Source organism: Leopardus geoffroyi, chromosome A2 (assembly GCF_018350155.1).
Source record: "Leopardus geoffroyi isolate Oge1 chromosome A2, O.geoffroyi_Oge1_pat1.0, whole genome shotgun sequence".
Taxonomy (NCBI): Eukaryota; Metazoa; Chordata; class Mammalia; order Carnivora; family Felidae; genus Leopardus; species Leopardus geoffroyi.
Genome location: NC_059331.1, coordinates 135362677 through 135384208, shown reverse-complemented (window position 1 = coordinate 135384208; position 21532 = coordinate 135362677). Strand labels below are relative to the sequence as shown.

At 37.1% G+C, this 21532-nt stretch overlaps 1 protein-coding gene and 1 long non-coding RNA gene across 6 annotated transcripts in view; one reads left to right on the top strand and one right to left on the bottom strand.

The window, feature by feature from the left end:
• The window catches only part of MET (MET proto-oncogene, receptor tyrosine kinase), a 112956-nt gene that overhangs the window by 35244 nt on the left and 56180 nt on the right, over positions 1 to 21532 (bottom strand). For 4 of the 5 annotated variants that reach the window (XM_045495393.1, XM_045495391.1, XM_045495389.1 and 1 more), the window contains exons 4-10: positions 12658 to 12792; positions 11450 to 11623; positions 6375 to 6535; positions 4465 to 4567; positions 4218 to 4354; positions 3364 to 3525; positions 2237 to 2336 (exon numbers count right to left, since the gene is read on the bottom strand). In XM_045495393.1, the coding sequence (XP_045351349.1) occupies positions 2237 to 2336; positions 3364 to 3525; positions 4218 to 4354; positions 4465 to 4567; positions 6375 to 6535; positions 11450 to 11623; positions 12658 to 12792 (972 nt within the window). The remainder of the gene's footprint in view (positions 1 to 2236; positions 2337 to 3363; positions 3526 to 4217; positions 4355 to 4464; positions 4568 to 6374; positions 6536 to 11449; positions 11624 to 12657; positions 12793 to 21532) is intronic. The other variant, XM_045495392.1, reaches the window with a different exon arrangement.
• LOC123606744 lies at positions 15747 to 16743 on the top strand. The gene is made up of 3 exons (XR_006716479.1): positions 15747 to 15980; positions 16092 to 16272; positions 16696 to 16743. It is a non-coding gene; the product is annotated as an uncharacterized LOC123606744 (long non-coding RNA).

Here is a 21532-nt window from a genome sequence, read left to right as displayed (position 1 = left end):
TCCTATCGTCTTGAAAAATGGAAATGAACAGTGTTACTGCCAGTACAATAATTCTCTATTAACAACAAGAAATTTGAAAACTATATAATAAACTGCTGGCTTCTGGGATATAATGTGTACTAATATTAATTTTGTTAAGGAGGTGGTTAGTATTTTTATTTTAAAAGATTAGAGTGTGTTGAACTTAAAAATTATCATGGCTAGATCAGTATACTGAAATCAGACCTGGCCAAGAGTTTTTATTTGTTAAATAATAAACGGGTTCAATTCATCATGCTCAGCTTCAAATTCTATAAGCACCAAGGAACACAGAAGAACACACATTTCTTTATGAAGTAGTTCTCAATAAACAACAGTCAAGTAGAATTCTTCATCCTTGTCCAATTCTAATGCAGAGTTCTATTGTGCTAATATGTTTGTGGCTAAAACAATAGAAGTTTATATTTTCAGATATGTAGAGATAAGATTTTTATCTTCTACCATTATTTGAATCTTCCTTGGGTTATGGAACTCTTATGTCTCACGCCTAGGAGATTTTTAAATAAACTAAAAAGTTGATTACAAATGAATGAATAAAGCCAAAAGGTGTTCTACATGTCATCATAATGCTGGTGAGGGAGGAGGAAATTTAGCCATTATTTTAATGACCTAGGCTCACCATAAATTAGATATTGCTAATCATTTCTCAGATTTCTAAAGAGTCCCATGCCAACACCAAAAAAGGGTATTCTTATTTGGTTAATGAAAAATTGTTCTGTTTGGCTGTGAAGAAGTGATGTTCCTTAAATTAATAGCAGTGGTATTCTAACTTTGTTTGTGGCCATGTGTGGGGATTGGTTTTAAAGCTCTCTACTTCATACGGTGACTCCCTGGAGTACAATCTCTCAGGAATATGATAAAAATCTAATAATACTCTTTAGAGGTGATGCAATGTGGCTGATTGAGAAGGTCAAGAAAAATCTCATTGGAGGTGACCCTATTGTTTGGTGATTTGGCTTGACATTTTTAGCCCCAAATTGGTTTTTGTAATTAAAGAACACTGTGGCCTTAGTCTTCAAGAAATATTGGATGGTGAGTAGAAAAGAAAGTGCTATAATTCAATCTATCACCTGCCCAATCAAGACCCTGCTTGAGAGAGGGCACTTAGAACTTTCATTTTTAGTTGAGTGCACAAGTCCAACTAGATTATGGTATCTGACATTAGAGAAAAATGTCAACAAAAATATGAAATCTTTGTAAATAACTCCAACCTTCCTAAAGTCTAAATGAAAACTGCCACTTTAATATGATCTATATAAATTGTTAGACCACAAAATAGGTCACTTTGAAGGAGGCATTCAGTTAAATTTTGACTGACCTTGCAAATAAAAGGAGGGAAGGTGGAGAAATACCAAGCAACAAACAGTCTAGGACATCAGTCTAATGGTCCTTCTCATTACTTGATAACATGCTAACAAAGGGACAAGAAGAACAGTAAGAACATCATTCTTACACTGGGATGTAAGAACATACATACGTGTGCCTGCCACTTAGACAAGGATGCGCTGCAAGATTACAGCAAAAGGGATAATAGGGGTAATGTCCTCTGCTGCATTAAAAAAAGGGGGAGATAGAGGAATTCTATGGACTGTTTATGCCCCTCCCAAATTCACATGTTGTAATCCTAATCCTCAGCATGATGGTAGCTGGAGATGGGGCCTCGGGAAGGTAATTAGTGGAGTTCTTATGAAGGAGTTAGCACCCTTACAAGAAGAGACACAGAGAGCTTGCTTCCTCTTTCACTCTCTGCCATGTGAGGATACAATGAGAAGATGGTCTTCTGCAAATCAGAAACAGTGCCCTTACCAGACACCTTGATCTTGGATTTTCCAGCCTTTGGAACTGCGAGAAATAAATGTTTGTTATTTAAGCCACCCAGTCTATGGGGTTTTTATTATAGCAGCCTGAACTAAGACAGGGAATGACGTAGTTTCCATCTGTACTATCTTTAAAAACACTGCCTCAAGTTGGTACTCATCATTTGTGTCTAAGCATTTTGTGTGTATATGTGCATTTTACAATGTTAGGCTGAGACAAGATAATTTTAGTTGTTGAATAAAATATACTATTTGACCTGTGCTGCAAGGAAGGGAACTAGCAATCAGAAGCAAAACCCAAATGTCCTCTGCACACTGAAAACCAGTGGTAAAGGAAGAGATGCACAGCTTTAAGTACAACCATCACTCAAAGGACTTACCACTGTAAAGTTCCTTCTTGTTTCATGTACACTTATTACCATCCTTAGGACACTAACTGAATTCAGGTTTTTCCCAACAGCTGTTATGGTGCTCCCACCACTGAAAAATAAAGTAGAAAAACAGCAATATTGAGGGGTACCTGGGTAGCTCAGTCAGTTAAGCATTCCAACTCCTGGTTTCAGCTCAGGTTGTGATATCATGGTTCGTGAGATCAAGCCCCGTGTTGGGATCCACACTTGAGAGTGTGGAACCTCTCAAGATTCTCTTTTTTTCTCTCTGCCCTTCCTCTGCTTACATGTAAGCACTCACACTCTTTCTCAAAATAAATAAATAAATAAATAAATAAATAAATAAATAAATAAATAAAATAAACACAGCAATAAGGAGAGGTTCTTTCTCTACCAAATATTTTAAGAAATAAGTTAAATTAAATCACATGTAGTGATTGCAAGATATAGTCAGAACCAAAGTCAAATAGAGGTTCAGTGGTAACTCTTCTTTGGAAACAACTTATTTAACTTGAAAATATTTTTAAAAATTCCTATTTCATCAGTTGAAGAAATTCATTTTTCTTTTTAGCCACAAAGTATGTAAAAGAAATATTTTTTCTCTCTCTTAAAAATAAATCAAAGAAAAACGAACTTTATTGTGTTAGACTGGCAGAATTAATGGAAACAAGGCAGACTGAACTGGATCCAATGAGATACTGATTCAAAGGTAATCTAGTGTAGGGAAAAGCTATATCTAAAGTAGGCAGAGCAAAAAAACACTGAAGAATGGAAGGAAAAAAAGGTAATTCTACTTTTGGGCACTGAAGTTAGTACAGAATTGACATGTATATAAGTGCATAAATACTATGGTGCCACATTGAACTATTTCACTGAAATCCATTTAAAACGTAATAGAGTAGGATAAAATGTTTCTTGGCATGAACCTAGCAATGATAAAATTAAATTGTACTCAGAACCTGAATGTAGTTTTCACTCCTGAATTGGAAAGGCAGCCTTTAAAAGAAATGCAACCGCATCAAAGCCAGAGATAAAACTGCAGTTCCTCTTGACTATTTGACAGACAAATCATCCGTATGTTCATTATTTTCTTACACCCATCAGAAGCTTTTACTTACCTAATAAAAGATTTGGTTGGATGAATTGCATAGACAATGGGGTCTTCCTGGTAACTGAAACTGTTCATCTCTCGGTTGGCTAAGTCAATTTTCAATTTAATAGGAAACTCAGTTGGAATGGTTTGAGCTGGGGTATAACATTCGAGAATACTATCTGACACACTGAACAAAAAAAATTAAGAAAATTGACCTTAGCTATTAGATATACATATTTTAGAATTATATGCACAAAGGTATATCACTCAATGGCTCCTAAATGAGAATTTCCAGATGTGGCTAGAAAAAAGTTCTTTCTAATGCAGCCTATTTACATTTGACTGGATCCCAAACTCAGCCTTGTTAGAGACAAGCCATCTTTGACTTCAGAACATTTGGGATTTTAAGCAATTTTTAAAGTATCTTTTTGGTTCTTGATTAAACTGAGCTCTTTCACCTCTAAGAATCAGAAACATAACTTCTTTCTAAACCCAATCTCCCCCATGTTTCTCACCTCCCCAAAGTGATTTAATCTAATTGTAAATATTGATGGAAATGTTTATTTTAATTTACTGTCAATTACCAGAATCTCACAGCTCACAGCATAGCTAGGATACTAAGATGTAATGTAACAGTAGAGAAGGTAGATGGGAAGATGAAACTTAAAAGTGGAATTAATAAACATAATGGAAGGGTAAAAAAGTCAGCAAAAAGGTAGATGGATATGGGAAAAGAAATTTTGTCAGTATGGGAGTAAATAATATGCATCTTGATTTTCCTCCACAAAAAAAAACAAAACAAAACGATCTCTTCTTGATTTGTTAGGTACAGATACTAATCCTACTTAACTGATACAACAAAAAGTAAATTCACAACACCTTTTTAAAGTACACGTTTTTCCACCAATTGAAATGTGTCTAGAATTCCCACTGTTAAGGTACTTTCCAGTTAAAGTAAGCAAGGTGCCACCGGTCTTAGGACCATAACTTGGAAAAATACTTGTTATTACAGGATCCTGGATGGGAAATAAAAACAAAACAAAACAAAGTAACTTGTTGACTTTATAACTAAACAAATTTGGTACCAAATATCCTAGTTCATGAGAACTGTAGTGCTTAGACTTACCACATAGGAAAATGTACTGTATTGTGCTGTCCCTCGCCCATTTGAAATAATTATGGATATATTGAAATGCTCATTCACTGCAGGACCAACTGTGCATTTCAATCTGAAAAAAACCCAAAGTTTAATATGTTGCAAATCCAAAGGCTTTTTCTGGTTTGGCTGTTTTATATGAAGGAACATTAGCTCTAAATTATGATGAGCTGGATACTCTGAATAGCAAGTAGAGTTTTGTGGTAAGCATTAGGGCTAAAAATTGTATATTTCTAGTTCTGTACTATTACACTTCACACAGACAAAACAGCAACAGTTAAATCTCATCTGTGCAGACCTCACCAACTGAAAAATTCCTAATAATCTAAGTGTAATCCTCTAAAATTGTAGGCATAATGTTTGGTATTCTTAAGATAAATATTTCAACAGCATATGAAACAATGGGATAATAATAAATAAACCAAATCTCTTCATTAAAGAATGTCAACAGGCACATTTCTGTAATTACATGTATCATGTGTGTATTGAAATTATTTTAAAAATAATGAAATTGTGACAGACTTTCCATAGAATTATTTTTTTTAAATATTAAAAAAATAAGATAAAATAAAACATTTATTTATTTTGAGAGAGAGAGAGAAAGAGTGCACAAGCAGGGGAGAGGCAAAGAGAGAATCCCAAGCAGTCTCTGTGCTGGCGTGATCTCACAAACCATGATCTCATGACCTGAGCCAAAATCAAGTTGGATGCTTAACTGACTGAGCCACCTAGGTGCCCCTCCATATAATTCTTTTTGAATTAATAATGTTATAGTCTTGAAAAAGTATAAATATGATTTTTTTTGTTAAACAACTATTCAAAGAAGAAAATGAATTATGTTTCACTTTTACAGGTTATAATATATAATGCAAGGAGTAAGAACTTACAAGGAAGATTTCTAGAATGGATTTGTTTTTCCATTAACAAGTATGACATTACTTGACGTTTTGGTTTCAGTAAATGAGTAGACTTAGACCTCTGTGCCCTGGAAGAAATTCTACAAGGTATAACATAATCACTTGATAGGATAGTTTCAACCATAAAACTTGAAATGTTTGATTGTTATTACTAAATGATAACTAAAAACTTCTGGATTCTCTGTTCATTATGGGATTTACATTTGATAGAAGGTACATGTAGAAAATGGCAGAAGAAGGATGTATCTTGGATCAGGAGAGTTGAGTTAGAAGGCCTATTAAGCTCTTATTCTCTGGATTGCCTCTGCTAAACTACACTCCACCTTTCTGAACTTCAGGTCCCACCTTTGTAAAACAGGTCTGGTATTGCTATCTCCTGGGATTTGGGAATGGCTAAATGAGATACCTTTCCATTACAGTACCAATAAATATCAACTGAAGATAAATTTAAATGCATCAAAGAAAGAAAGAAAGAAAGAAAGAAAGAAAGAAAGAAAGAAAGAAAGAAAGAATTCTCAAAAATATGACTGAGCTGCTTCACTACATTTCTGAGGTTTAGAAAGTGAATTTAGAAGAGAGGGTCTATATTGAGCTGTTTACTGATTTTTATAGAAAAAGCCATTGGAGACTCTATATTTGAAGACTTTAAAGATGGAGCAACCCTAGCCAGTGCTGTTCTTTCAAATCTACCCAAACAATTTCTGAAGAAATGTAACAAAAATGGTTTCAAAACTCCCAGATGCTGGATTCTTCTTTTCTTTACTAGGTAATGTTACCTTTCTTCTTTATTAATCCTGGTAAGTAAATAGGATTAAAAACAAAACAGTTCCACTAAGGATGTTACAAGGCCAAGACCCTTTTTTAACTCAAGACATGGACTTTTGGGATAATTTTACAAGCATTCATCCTGAAACACAACCTGTTTTCCAACCACACCCCAGCAAAACATTTTAAGATCCTTACATATTTGTTGTGCTCTCACTTAAGGTCAAAGTGCAGCTCTCATTTCCAAGGAAAACTCTAGTTTTCTTTAAATCAAATTTATTATTCCTCCTGAATCCAAAGTCCCAGCCACACACAGTGAGCATCGTTCCTCCTTCCAGGGGTGCACTGGTTGGGAAAACCTACAAGGACAACCGAAAACTTAAAAAAAATTCAAGACATTATCCTTCATTTGTGTGCAAAACAAACAAAATATATATCCTCAGTCTAAAATTCTTCTATCCTGCCACTATCTAAAAAAACAAAACAAAAAAACAAAACTGAAAAAGTGTCACAAATTTCACGGAATCTGGAACAAATATGAAAATTACCTAACATGCTGATGAATAAAAGCTGTTTTCAGGAGATCCAGAGATGGGACAGAAAGCAGATTCAGCCTGGGTGGAAATGAAGGGTCTTTGTGGGTCACTCTGAAGTGAATTCATCTAGTAATCTTCTAGGTTGGAATAGACACAGTTTGGGCCCAGACTTTTACATGTTTGTAACTCTCATTATAACTCCTTCATGGGCCTCCAGATCAAACTCTGATCAAAAATCCTTCATGTGCCCTAGAAGCCATGCACCAATATGTGCCTTGCTCCATGCACCAGCTGGGTGTTTGCTATAGTCTTGTGCTATGGTACTCCCCACCCAGAGAAGAAATTCACACAGTAAAAACACCTCTTGGTGTCCAGTGTTTTCATAATTGCATCCAGCAGCTATCATAAGACCAAACACAAAGATGGTATTCAATATATATCTGGCATTCACTCATTCATTATTCATTATAAATTATTTGCTATGTGCCAAGCACTAACGAATGAATAGGTGAATCTATTTCTTTATACTTGTTAATTCACATTTATTACTGATTAGGAATTTTTCTTTTCTCCTTTAAATATGGTCACTATTTTCTGTAGACAAGCTGGTTAGTTGACACACCCAGCTTTTAAAAAATGATATAATTTTAAATAAATATATTATTTCTATTAGAAATAGATATAAAAAAAAAAAACTAGAGAGAGCCCCAAATGTAATCTGTATTGTAGCAATGTTTCTAATTATCTCTCTTGGCATTATTTTACATCTCATTTCTAGAGCTGACTTTTTTCCTCTCCCATGTTCTATGTTAAATACATACATCATTTTATTATTGCAGGCTCACTTTTGGTGTGTTGAAAGTAAAACATGAGTTCATTACCAAAACTTTGGCAACTGCAATATAAGATAGCAGTAGGTGCTTATGAAGTCTACAAGACAACTGTTCTTAGGCTAAAACTATTAAAACAAAACAAATTTCTAAGTTAAAAATAAGCTTCTCCTCAGCAGCTTTGTGACAATTGAGAAAGGAAATGCTCTTTTGGGGAGGACATATTGTAAATTGTGCTGGAAAAGTACAATGGTGGGAAAACATAGCACCACCATAGAGACAACTCAAAAACCAGTAAAAGTGTTTGCTAAAGACCAGTTAGTAAAAGTCTAAAAGTGATTCTTTCACAATTTAGAAGGGCTTTTAGCAAAATTCAAATTTGCAAACATTCCCATTCATCCCAAGTAAATAATCGCAAACCAAAGTCTTAACTTACCCTTGTTACCAAACCTCTTTAAAGTCTTAGCTTAATGCTTTTATGATAGCTATTTTACCCATAAAATCCATTACACAGTTGTGCCTTTCATGAAAACTTACCTCGTCCATGTCTAGTCAAATAAGAACTGCTAGAAAAAAATTTATTATTATGTTAGAAATCCAGTAGGAGAGAACAAGACACCTAACCCTTCCGGACTCTCTTCAGCCTGAAGCAGCCACACAGCTGCCTTTCCCTTGTTTAAGGAGGAGGCTTCCCCATAGAAAACAGCTGTCTAAGGCTGATGTTGGCCTGATCCTGCTGCCCAGATCCCCCCTTTCTATGTAAAAACTGAACTCTGTCATCTACATACCTCATCACTTGGAATGGAATGGGTGATGATTTGAGAAAACACAATGAGAGTTGTTCAGCTGGTGTACTGGCAAACAGAAATGAATATTATAAAAATGTCTGCTAGATGGTAGATCAGGATTTGGAAGGCCAGCCGAACTTAGCTTTCTTCCCTGGGCTGAGATGCTAGAGTGGAGTATGCGAGCATTTCCCCCTTAGTTTATGGGGTAATGTTCAATCTTCCAGGGGAAAAGGAAGGAAGTGGTTTTGGACAACACACCCTTGGACAGAACCAACAATGAGCTGGCAAACTCTGAGTTATCCTAAAGGGCAGGGAAACTCTGTGGGAAGGAAAGGAGTGTCCAGCATAAAGCCACAGACGCAGATCTCCCACCTGTCTGGACAGGGGAGAAACAGCCACAAAAGCAGCTGGTGCCTTTTCAACAGGTGGAAATGATTTAAATGATCACATTTTCAAAACCTATCAAGATAATACAAGAGAACACTAAAACAACAACAAACCCTTCCTGGAAAATTAGAATTTGCCTCTTTAGTACTTAAAAAGTCACAAATACAGTGGTGGTAGTGTTTTGCCTGAATGACCCCCCTGCCCCATAAGATATTGCTGTTGCTTCTTATCTGAATCTTCTGATCAATTAATAAATAGTTTTATTGTCTCACTGGGATTGAATTCAATCCTATAAGATATGACAATTTTATCTTAATAAATTCAGAATACATTGGAAAGTGCTTTTCCTTTTCTGAAACATTTCTCTTTGCTCTTTAAGTATGAGATCAGATAACATGTGTGAAACAAAATAATGGGTTTGCAATCCTGAAATCTCTCATATGTGGAAGTGCAAAGAATTTCAGCCACTGAACATCACGTACCTTGAAAAGCAGGTTAACTTACATTTATTGGAAAGTAAAACAATACACTAGTTGGGTTTTGTGTCCATAGTATTTAAGACAGATAAGAAATAGATGAATAATCTGTCTTATTTTTTGCAGTAAGAATGCTAACTGTCACGGTCTAGTGCAGCATGAAATCTTCCTAACAACTATGAACTGAAAAGGATTTATGGACTCAGCTGCACTACTTTCCTCCTAACCATACAGCCCAAGCCTCACTGACTTGTGCATGATGCAATGCAACCTTTTAAAAATCACCAACTACAGAAAGGTGCAGTTAGGAAAGGAGAGAGAGGAGGGAGATTGAAACACTGTCAGAGATTCTCTGGTTCCAGAAAATTCTAAGATATTTAGTCATTTTAAAACACCATTTTAATATGGCTTTCATGAGTCATAAAAGGAAGAACATTGGTCAAAATTAAATGTTCTACTTATACATGTTCTCCATGTTCTATATTTAAAACACCAGTTTGGCTACTTTTGAAGAAATGAAATTGGTGTAATTCAGTTGCATGTACACACGTGCGCGCGCACACACACACACACACACACACACATCACATATACTCTTTCCATATCTCTTTCATGGAGTTGCTGAGTTCAGATTTCTAGTGTCTCAAATTGCCAAGGCTGTGTGTTTAAAAAAGTATAACACTGCATGTGGTTTTACAAATATACTAAACAACGACAACAGAAAGAGTGCATGTAGATTTAAGTTTGTTTTCTTACTATCTTCTAGTTTATTCCTGACTGATCAAACTAAATCTTAATAACTGTGTCTCACCTAACAGAAAATAATTTGATTTAAAACCCAGTCACCCTGCACAAATCTTGCCCCAAACCGTAACTAAATGAAAACAGCCATGCACTTCGGCGGGGGGGGCGGGGGGGGGGTTCTCGTTCTGACTTGCACACTTTGTTTACTTGGGCTTAGCACCAGGAGACCGAGACCTTTAACTTGAATCTTTCACAAGAATCATTTACTAAAGTTCAACTGTTCTATATGTGGACAGGGAAAATACATATCGGGTCCTCACCAGAAAATTATTTTCAAGCAAAATATATTTGGACCAAGACATTTAAAAAAATGCCATGACGATTTTCATAGTGCCAAACATATGCTTAAACAAGGCAGCAAAGAGCTAGAGAGCATGGCTACAATGTCAATTGAGTTCATCAGTAGAAGCTAAGTTTTCTAGGAGGCACTTTTGTCTTGTTCAACTACATTTCCTTAATGTCTAGAAGAGTGCCTCCTTAATGTCTAGAAGAATGGTTTGTATTCAACAAATATTTTTGGAATGAATTAAAGAATGAAATGGCTCACGGAGTATAGATGTTAGTATAGTCATCAGCTGTACCTATACTGTTCTTCTAGGAACTTTGAGAGAGTTAGCTACCCATGAGTGTTCAATGACTACTTGCCTCCCATATTGTCCTGGGGGTAACCTCTAGTCTTTTTTTTTTCTAAGTTTATTTACTTTGAGAGAAAGAGAGAGAGAGACAGAGACAGAGAGAGAGAAAGAGAGCGAGCACGAGCGGGGGAGGGGAAGAGACAGAGGGAGAGAGAATCTGAAGCAGGCTCCATGCTGTCAGCACAGACCTCCATGCAGGGCTCAATCCCCAAAACTGTGAGATCATGACCTGAGCGGAAATCAAGAGTTATGGATACTTAACTGACTGAGCCACCAGGCACCCCGGTAACCTCCAGTCTTATGTGTGATGAGACAAGGCCACCATCTATGCATCAGACAGGAAGAAACTTTCTGTCCTATCTGCTCCTGCATGGCTGGCATCCCCAGCTTGCATGGTTCAGCTTAAGATTCTGGGTTATTTTATGAGCAGATCTCTGTGTGTGATGGAGGCTCATTTCTGGGCACCTGGTAGATTAAGTAGGTGGTGAGGAAACCACTGAGTCAAATGAGGGAGGGAAAAGTCCGAGGGTAAGGAAATGGGGAGCCATGCTGCTCACTAGCCACCATTCTTTTATTCACAAAGCACTAAAGGAGAGCAACTGCTCAAGGAGAGAACTACTTAGGGAGTGTGAAGCAAGCACTTCAGGTACAGGTCTCAGGGTGATGTGCCCAAATGCCACCTTGAAGGAAAACTTTGGAGGGAGATGGTGTTTTCACTGGTGTCTCACAGCCAAATGAATAAACCGAGTTCGGAATTTTTTCATCAATGGGATTTATGTTTACCAAAAAACATACATGAGAGCTGACAGATTCCTACCTCATAGATTGTAGGCAGACAGATCTCTTGAGTCCATGTTCCACTGGGGCATTCCTCCAGTTGCACACATTTATCGTGGCACCAGCCACACTGCACAAAGGGAGGGGCAGAAAGACACTGACTGCAGGACTGGAAATGTTCACAGCCTAAGCCATTCAGTGGGATCTTGGTGATCTGTGAAGAAAAGTGTTGGAAAGAGCTTCCAGAGAGGTTTTTTATTGGTTTGTTAAATGAAAAGTAAATACCCCAAAGATATATGTAAGTATAATCATATAGAGTCTACTAGAGATAGCACCAATGTGTAAAAAACATGTAATATAATAATGGTTAAGTGATTTAAATCAAAAAACCAAATTCCTTCCTTTCTTCTATTGTTGGCACATATGTGATAAACATTACCATTACTGTCCAGGGAACATAAGTACTGTCATGCAATGTTAGAAGTTTTATTTAGTAGGGACATTCTGCTCTATCTGAAGTGTGATTTTAAAACATAAGAGAGTTTATTTATTTATTTATTTATTTAATTTGTTTTTCAATGTTTATTTATTTTTGAGACAGAGAGAGACAGAGCATGAACAGGGGAGGGGCAGAGACAGAGGGAGACACAGAATCTGAAACAGGCTGCAGGCTCTGAGCGGTCAGCACAGAGCCCGACGCGGGGCTCAAACTCATGGGCCGTGAGATCATGACCTGAGCCGAAGTCGGACGCTTAACCGACCAAGCCACCCAGGCGCCCCTTAAAACATAAGAGAGTTTAATATAAGCTGCTGGAAAACACACTTGACCCCTGGGAAATTCTAAGTAAGTTTACACATCATTCAGCATCAAGATGCATCTCCTCTCAGGGAAGAGGGATTGCTGGCTGGTGTCAGATTCCAATGTACATTTCAGGACTTACCAGCCTGCACTAGAGTCTGCCCTTAGGACTGTAATTCTCATTCTGCATGTTTGTTTTTCTCATTGAGAAATACAGGACAAAAGGAGTAGTACACATTACAAGGAGGACCTCCCTTTGGTCCAGTCTTCCTAAATAAAAATTTAACTTGGCTTCAGAAGATCTCTGGAATACTCAAGAAATAACCTGAGAAAGGAGAGGTGAATCCAAGACCAAAACAAAACTTAAAAAGGGTCATATGATACATGCTTTAAATATCCACTCAGGAAAAACTACAGCCCTGGAACCTCCCTGTGGGAACGGGGCTTACCTTCTTTCCAGTAACAACCAGTGTGTAGCCATTTTGGTTTAATGGGTGCTCCACAATTGCTTCTGAAGACACAGGGTGGGAATCCAGGCGAAAATTCACATGAGGTGTTGATGATCCTGATCGAGAAACCACAACCTGAGAAACAAAACACAAACACCCTTAGTCCAATGAGTTCAGTTTAAATATAAGTGGAAAATGTGTATGATAATGTTAATAACAGATTAGGAGAGCTTGTGGGTATCTGAAGTGAAGGCCCAACAGTTAATCTCATTGTAAATCAATACAACATCTCCTAATCTCCTGCTGTGAAGACAGTTCATCTGAACCCCCAAGACAGACTTTTGCATATGATCTTTTAACAGTTTATTGAGAAGGAGATCTTTCAGTCAATCAGCCAGCACATGCAGACAAATCCTCACGATTGTATGGGGAACTGGAAGAGCCAAAACTCTCTCCAAAACAGAAGACCTCACTTATGCTACAAGGATTTCAGATTATTTTTTAAATCTATCTTCCTTCCCCTCCTCACTGGGCAGCTTTCCTTGATGTAATGGAAAGGTTAGCAGACAGGGAGTCTGGAGACCCAAATCTAGTTCCAGCTTTGCTAACTCTAAGCCATATTTATAGATCTTCTGAGATCAAAATAGGCCTTCAGGTACTTTAATGTCATTTTTATAAACCATCGTCCTATCAGATGTTATTTCTTGGATTATAAAGTTCTTCTTGGCCTGGTTTTACAATAAGGCCTGATGGTTTTAACAATGCCTTGGAAATGGAGTTTGAGGACTTGTGTCATTCTTGCTTTCAGGTATTTCTAATTTGGGATGTTTCTCAGGCTATATAATTACCATCTTCTCTACTGCAAGAACCCAGTAATAATGAAGTCCAGGGATAAAATCCGAATGACAATCTGAGATGAACACTCAGACTTCAGGAGTATTTATTTAAGAGTGCTCAGAAGGGCACCTGGGTGGCTCAGTCGGTTAAGCGTCCGACTTCAGCCAGGTCACGGTCTCGCACTCCGTGAGTTCGAGCCCCGCGTCGGGCTCTGGGCTGATGGCTCAGAGCCTGGAGCCTGTTTCCGATTCTGTGTCTCCCTCTCTCTCTGCCCCTCCCCCGTTCATGCTCTGTCTCTCTCTGTCCCAAAAATAAATAAACGTTGAAAAAAAAAAATTAAAAAAAAAAAAGAGTGCTCAGAAGGGCACCTGGGTGGCTCAGTCGGTTAAGTGGCCGACTTCAGCTCAGGTCATGATCTCGCAGTTTGTGAGTTCAAGCCCCACGCCGGGGTCTGTGCTGACAGCTCAAAGCCTGGAGCCTGCTTTGGATTCTGTGTCTCCCTCTCTCTCTGACCCTCCCCCATTCACACTCTGTCTCTCTCTTAAAAATAAATAAACGTTAGAAAATAAAAAGAGTGGTCAGAAAGATTTTCATTCTTAATAGGCCGTGGGTTTGCATCTACATGAGGTGCAGGAGGCTTATTGCATGCAGCTCTGGGCTTGAAACTGACTTTGTGAAATTGCCTGACATCCCAAATATCCTTTTTTGTTTCATTGAAAGTGTATTTATTTGTTGTGGGTATGAAATCACAGGACAAACATGGGCATCTGTGAGGTTATGATTAAATAACCATTCCCTCTACCTCACCTTTCTTATCTGTAAAATGGGAATGAAAATTAACTGCTTAGTACTCTAACAAACTCACATACAACATATAAATGTCCTGGAGACCTAGCAGTAAATTTTTTCCTCAGCACAGGGAGTCAAGTAGCTTGAAACAATTTGGGAAGATTTCCAAAGTACCTAATTTGCTTCCAGAAAGTGGGTTGTTGATAGAGAAACTAACCAAATTCACATACAGTCATAAAAGTTAAACATCATGACATTTTTTTTCTAACACATGTTCTATTCCAAACATGCAATACTTTCAAAACATCTCCATTAAGCAGGGTGGCTATTTTTGCACAGAAGTAAATGATGGATCACAGGTCATTTGATCAGGATGGGAAAGGATGGGAACCGTTATTCCTAAATGTAGGCCAAATAGTTATTTGTGACTTTTGTAGCCAAAGTAAAAAGAAGTTTGATTACCAGTCCTACCTCCTGCTGGGTGCAGGTTACAAGCAGAATTATCAGGACATTAGACTTCTAGAGCCTCTATCCCAAATTATCCATATTTCAGTTATATAATTTTTCAATTTTGACTCACTTCTGGTGCTCACCACTTGTTTTTCCTATCTGTCAACCCTCATTTTTTCCCCCATATATCCCTGATTGTTGCCAATCACTTTCAACTACAAAGGTGAAAAAAAAATCTTTCACACATGTCAAAAACAAAACAAAACCCCAGCCTCTCTTAATAACCAGACTCTGTTCTCAGCCTCATTCTGTGCTTTCCACTTTGCTGAAGATTATTCATCCCCCTGAACTTCCTACGAATATTTCCATTTTGCCTCTCTTTGTCTTGTGCTTCCATTCTATTCAGACCTGCTATATAACAATCAACTCTTAGTACCCTTTTTTTCTCCTATGTTTTTTGCTCTCTTTAATATCATTTCCCACATCTATAATAAGCAATTCCTTCCTAATTACGAGGTCATCATTTTTGACTTTATCAAATATCTGAAGTCCATCCAAATGTTCATTTCCCAGAAAGGATTAACCTTTATCTCTCTTTTCATAAAGAAGCTCTTTGCACCTCTGGAACTGGAATTGATTTAGTGTATTCCCTAAGACTTCTTGTCTGGAGAGCACCATATATATGGTAACTGAGCCAGTCATTGTGCTAAGAGCTTTAAATGGACATTTTGTTTACTTCTCACAATAATCATACAAGGTAGGTACTAATATTTTCCATAAAGAAAATAAGACAGAATTTTAGCTAGGAAGTACAAGAGTCAGGTTTCCAAGGAGCTTTATCTAATGCTAGAATCTGACTGCTTGACCTCTTCTTAAACACTCAACTGCTACACTCTTGGAGCACCAGAATAAATACTAATAAAAAGCTTCAACTCTGAGCTCTCAAGAGCCACTTGTGAGTCAAAGCATTAAAACAAATTTCCCAATATATTTGCCTTGCCAATCCTCCTTGTTTCAGCAATCTTGGCTGCACAAGTTAAGTGTGCCTAAGGAGAAAGACTCTACGTCTGAATAGTTTTTGATGGTACAGAGGAAATGTTATTTAGTAGAGCCAGTGAGCTCTACTTTTGAGCATGAGCTAGGATGAGTGGGGCTTCATACAGAAAATGAGATGAACCAGAGAAGATGGGAAGGCTGTGTGGAAAAGTGAGATACCTGAAATTTTAAGCAGAGGTCATATCACAGATGTAAATACCTTTTTGTTGATCATTAGCCCTTTCTCTACAGGTATACCTACTGCTGTAACATGCCAAGAACGCTTTTTCTATCATTAATTTCTCACTTTATCTTATTGCTAGAATTCCAAATAATGGAATAACCACTTTAACTTCAAAATACCCCTGAAGCAATGCTTTTATGAAATTAGAAGTTCATTTTGGTCATCATGGAGATAGTTTTAAGGACAGAACTAAATCTGGCATTTAAATTTAATTCTTAGGACAATTAAGCGATTAGGACAAATCGCTTGGCAATCTTAGGGTAAGTATAAAATAGAAGAATGGCAATTATCTTTGAGTTTCTACTATGTTGACAACTAATTTTTAATGTTTATCTCAAAAAATACCCGCCTTTTTCTTTAATGCTCCTGAAAATATAAGACTAATATGTTTGGGTGTGAGGGACTAGGGAGGAATCTAAATGTACTTGATTGTTGTGGCTGTGATCTCAAATGATATGGGAGAAGACATGGGGAAGAAATATATGTACAAATAAAATAAAACCTTTGTGGTTAGGCTCCAAAATCCATAAACCTCAGTAAAATAATTCTGCATGATGTATCTTCAAATACGTAAGGGCCAGATTCCCTTACCCATGCACAGAGTTCTATTTATTCATTTATTTATTTTAAAATCTTTTTTTAATTTATTTATTTTAAATCTTTACTGTTTACTTATTTTTCAGAAAAAGAGACAGAGTGTGAGCAGGGGAGGGGTACAGAGAAAGAGGGAGACACAGAATCTGAAGCAGGCTCCAGGCTCTGAGCTGTCAGTACAGAGCCTGACATGGGGCTTGAACTTGTGAATTGCCAGATCATGACCTGAGCCAAAACTGGACGCTTAACCAACTGAGCCACGCAGGTGCTACTAGAGCTTTATTTTTGATTAAACTGTTTCAAAATTTAATTTTCCTTAAGAATGATGAATACAATTTAACATGAGATATTTGTATGTCGCTTTCTCTTCATTTTTTTAAAGTGGACAGTTCAATGGTTTTTGGTATAGTCACAGATTTGTGCAACCATCACCACAACCAATTTTGGAACATTGTCATTATCTCAAACAGAAACCCAACACCTCTTAGCTATCATCTTCTTTATCTCCTTACACCCTCCAGTTTCTTGCAACCATGAATCTACCTTCTATCTCTATAGATTTCCCTATTCGGGACATTTAAATGAACTGAATCCTACAATATGTGATTTTTTGTGACTGGTTTCTTTAACTTAGCATAATATTTTCAAGGTTCATTATGTTAGAACATGTATCAGTACTTCATTCCTTTTTATTGCTGACTAATATTCCATTACATGGATATTCCCTAAGGAATGTTTTATTTATGCATTTGCAGCTGATGGGACATTTGGGTTGTTTCCATTTTCGGCTATTGTGAATAATGCTACTATCAACATTCATATACAACTTTTTGTGAGAACATATATTTTCATTTCTCAGGTATATACTTAGGAGCAGAAATGTCAGATTTACAATAACTCTATATTTAACTTTTTGAAGAACTGCCATACCATTTTCCATAGGTGTGCACAATTCTACATTCCCACCAACAATGTATGAGGGTTTTAATTTTTCCACAACTTCACTGACATTTGTTATTTTCCATTTTCTTGATTATTTATAGCCAACCCATAGTTGTGTGAAGTCATCCTTCATTGTGATTTTGGTTTGCATTTCTCTGCCAAATGTGTGCTTAAATTAAGTAAAAGGCAAGCTTACTTCTTGAGATGTACAGTCTCCCATCCATTCCTCCTACCCAAGACTGAGAACCTGGGTATCACTTGCTTAGCCTCCCAACCTGTGTCCTAAATATCCCCTCAGGATCAGACTGGACTTCTGTACAACAAGGTCCTAGAGAGGCTGGAGATGGGAAAGGGGTAAAAAATGGAATACAAGTGGATTTTCACTAGAAGAATCAGAGTGGGAGATGCAGCACACTCCCTGGACCCTATTGCCTTTTTTTTAGAAGTTTATTTTATTTTGAGAGAGAGAGAGAGCATGCACACAAGCAGGAGATGGGCAGAGAGAGAGAAAGAGAGAGAGAGAGAGAGAGAGAGAAAGAGAGAGAATCCCAAGCAGGTTCCACACTATCAGTGCAGAGCCTGATACAGGGCTTGAACTCACGAACAGTGAGATCATGACCTGAGCTGAAATCAAGAGTTGGACACTTAACCAACTGAGACATCCAGGCACCCTGGGCCCCACTGCTTTTTGAAGATCAAAGTAGAGCTCGCTTTGGCAGCACATATACTAATTGACGATCAAAGTAAATTTTCCTTTTGTAAGAACAGAATATATACAGTTCAATTTCTAGGCAAATAGAACTGAATGGAACCTGTGATAACATCTAGACTGATTTCTAATTTAAAAACAAAGAAAAATAGAGGACTTTTGTTAGGGAATGAGGAAAACTTCATTTGTCATGAAAGATGATGCAAATTGTTGGAGTTTGAAACTCAATGAGAAAAAAATGTGAATTGAAAGAAAAAAATGTGAGAGGAGATGACACCATTAATAAACAGCCTGGGTTGTAACTGGGTGTGACCTTATGGATCTAGAGTGGGTCTGCTCTAACTGTAGTTCCCAACACAGGATTGGGCACATAGTAGGTCCTAAAGGTATATCTATTGCCTAAATATACGAATGGCCTGAAATAAGAAACTCACTTAAGTCTTGATGAAGGGGTTAGGTTTTTAGACGTTTCAGATATTTACATAACCTCCAACAGTTCAATTTGCATTTTCAACGTATGGCTTCTAATGCCTCTTGCTTCTTGCTTACTGCAACAGACTGAATGTTTGTGCCCACCTAAAATTCAGATGTTGAAATCTTAACCTCCAATGTGATGGTGTAAGTAGGTGGGGCCTTTGGGAGGCAATTAGGTCATTAGGACAGAGTCCTCACAAACCAGATTAGTGTCCTTATAAAAGGGACCTCAGAGAGCTCTCTTTCCCTCTTTCCACCATGTGAAGATACAGCAAGAACAGCCATTTATGAACCAGGAATCAGATTCTCACCAGAAACCAGATCTGCTGTATCTTGAGCTTGAACTTCCTAGCCTCCTGAACTGTAAGAGATAAACATTTGCTGTTTAAGCCACCAGGTTTATGGGAAATTTGTTAAAGTAGCCTGAACTGGTTCAGACACCTGCTTTAGGTTTACTATCTTCTTCAGTATGTGAGAGAAATTGGTGTTTCTATAGCAAGAAATCAGATATGAAGAGTGGAACCATTTATTTCAATCAAGGTAAACATCTAGTTTTCTGGAATGGAAAAAAAAAACCCAACAAACAACAACAACGCGAGAAACAGAAATTGCTGATTGGTGCTGACAGCTCAAGAAATAAAAGTCATAAGACAAAGTACCAGGTGGTAAGAGACGAATTAAATGAAGCTTTACTGTGTTCTTTCTTTCCTTTATTCTTTTTGGTAAATGGGCATGAGTGCTTCTACACCAACTTGATACTACAAAAGCCAGGTATACACAAACAGCACAATAATTTTCCTTATTGCTGCACTACTGATGTGGGTGTGTGTTTCAATTTTTTAAAATGAATTATTGTGAGTTGAAATGAGTCAAAACCAGATTGAGACTTCTGCAAAAAAATATCAAGCAACTAAAAACCAAAAAGACTAGAAAATATAAAAAAAAAATTAATCAGTACTTTCAAATCAATACTCCAAATACAGTAACTGTAGGATCTGTCAATCTATACACAGAGTATATCTGTTTTTGAATTTTAGAAGTGATAAAAGTTAAAAAAAAAAACTACTGATTCGGATACTTCATGTTTTAAAATGTGTTTCTACTCTGTCAATAAAGCACCCAAACAAGAAATCCTAGTTATTTCTTACTACCAAAAAACAAAACAAACAAAAGATTACCATTTTCTCAGGGTTTCAAATATTTATGTTTTAATTTTCTATGCATATAATAGTGTATAAGATATATGTATTTCAAGAGCATGCATGAATTCATTTTAGGAGATATACATGCCCTAGGTTTAAATTTTAGTTATAGATAGAAGTCTGAAATTATTATTTATAATGGGTTCTTTTTCAAACAAAAGAAGTCTCACAATTCATGAATATATTTTCTCCTAAAGAAATATACCAAATCAGGGGCACCTGGGTGGCTCAGTCAGTTAAGCATCTGATTCTTCATTTCATTTCAGGTAATGATCTCATGGTTTGTGGGATTAAGCCCTGCATTGGGCTCTGTACTGACAGCATGGAGCCTGCTTGGGATTCTTTATCTCCCTCTCTCTCTCCCCCTCCCCAGCTCGTGCTCTCTCTCAAAATAAATGAATAAACATTTAATAAAAAGAAATATACCAAATCTACCATTCTTTAGGGATATAATTAAATCAATGATGTACGCATTAAAAACAAGGACAGATGATATTTTATCTGAGCATTTTATAAAGGAGACCAGTAAATCAACAATCCCTAAACAGAAATGTTGTTTATTTGCCTGGGTCTCTGCTGGATGCTCATATCATTCATTTGTTACTCTAAAATAGCAGTAATCCCAAAGATAATGTATGCTACAGGCTTCCAACAAAAAGCATTGACATACCATGATGGTGGTACAGGAACTGAAAGAATTTGAAGACAGGATGTCAATAGATGAATTGATTCTTCTTACTGGAAGTGTGTAATTATTTTTAAGTTTACTGATTACTAACATAATCCTTTAAGTAATGATCATAAGTAATGATCACAAGCAAAGGATGTCTTTTTAGGTGATCCCTCTGTCTTTTTAACTTTCTTGCTTATGATCCAACTAGTCCAGTTAAGAGGCACAAGAGAATAGGGGTGATGAGTGGGAACAGCCTCAAAGAATCAGGGAGAGGGGAAAAGGGGATGGGAGAAGAGCAAGGATGATGCCAAAGAACCCAGGGACAGCTGTGACAGTGCCCAGGCAGTGGCCACGGTATACAGACAAGGTAGCTGCCCAGTGAATGTTTGTGGAACTGAACTTATAAAGTATTGAAAGTGCCTTCCTCCCCCCAACCCACCCGATATACTCACTCTCTCTGGCCTGACAGTCAGGCACAAATATTTTAATAGCAATGCCTTGCATCTAGAGATTAAAGGCCTTATATGAGAGCTTTAAAAAAAATCATATATATATATATATATATATATATATATATATATATATATATATCAAGCAAGCATTATTTTTGCAAGCTGATTAGATGAGGAGCTCAGAAGGGGAGACGTGGGCAATCCCTGTGAATAGTCCTGTGATCTTCATGAGTAACGGTCCTCCCTCTCCCACGTAGCCCTGCACATTGTGCTAATGTTCTCAAGCCTTGTTCTTTTCAACATCCCTTCCCCATCTGAAATTTGTAAGAAGCCCCATTCTCACTGTTCACTTATACTATCTTGAATAATACTTATCATACTATTTTACTTCTAAGTATCCCAAGAGGGTGATCACACAAATAAAAACTGTTTTAGAAATTTGTATCTATGTTAAATTGGTGCTACAGAAAGACT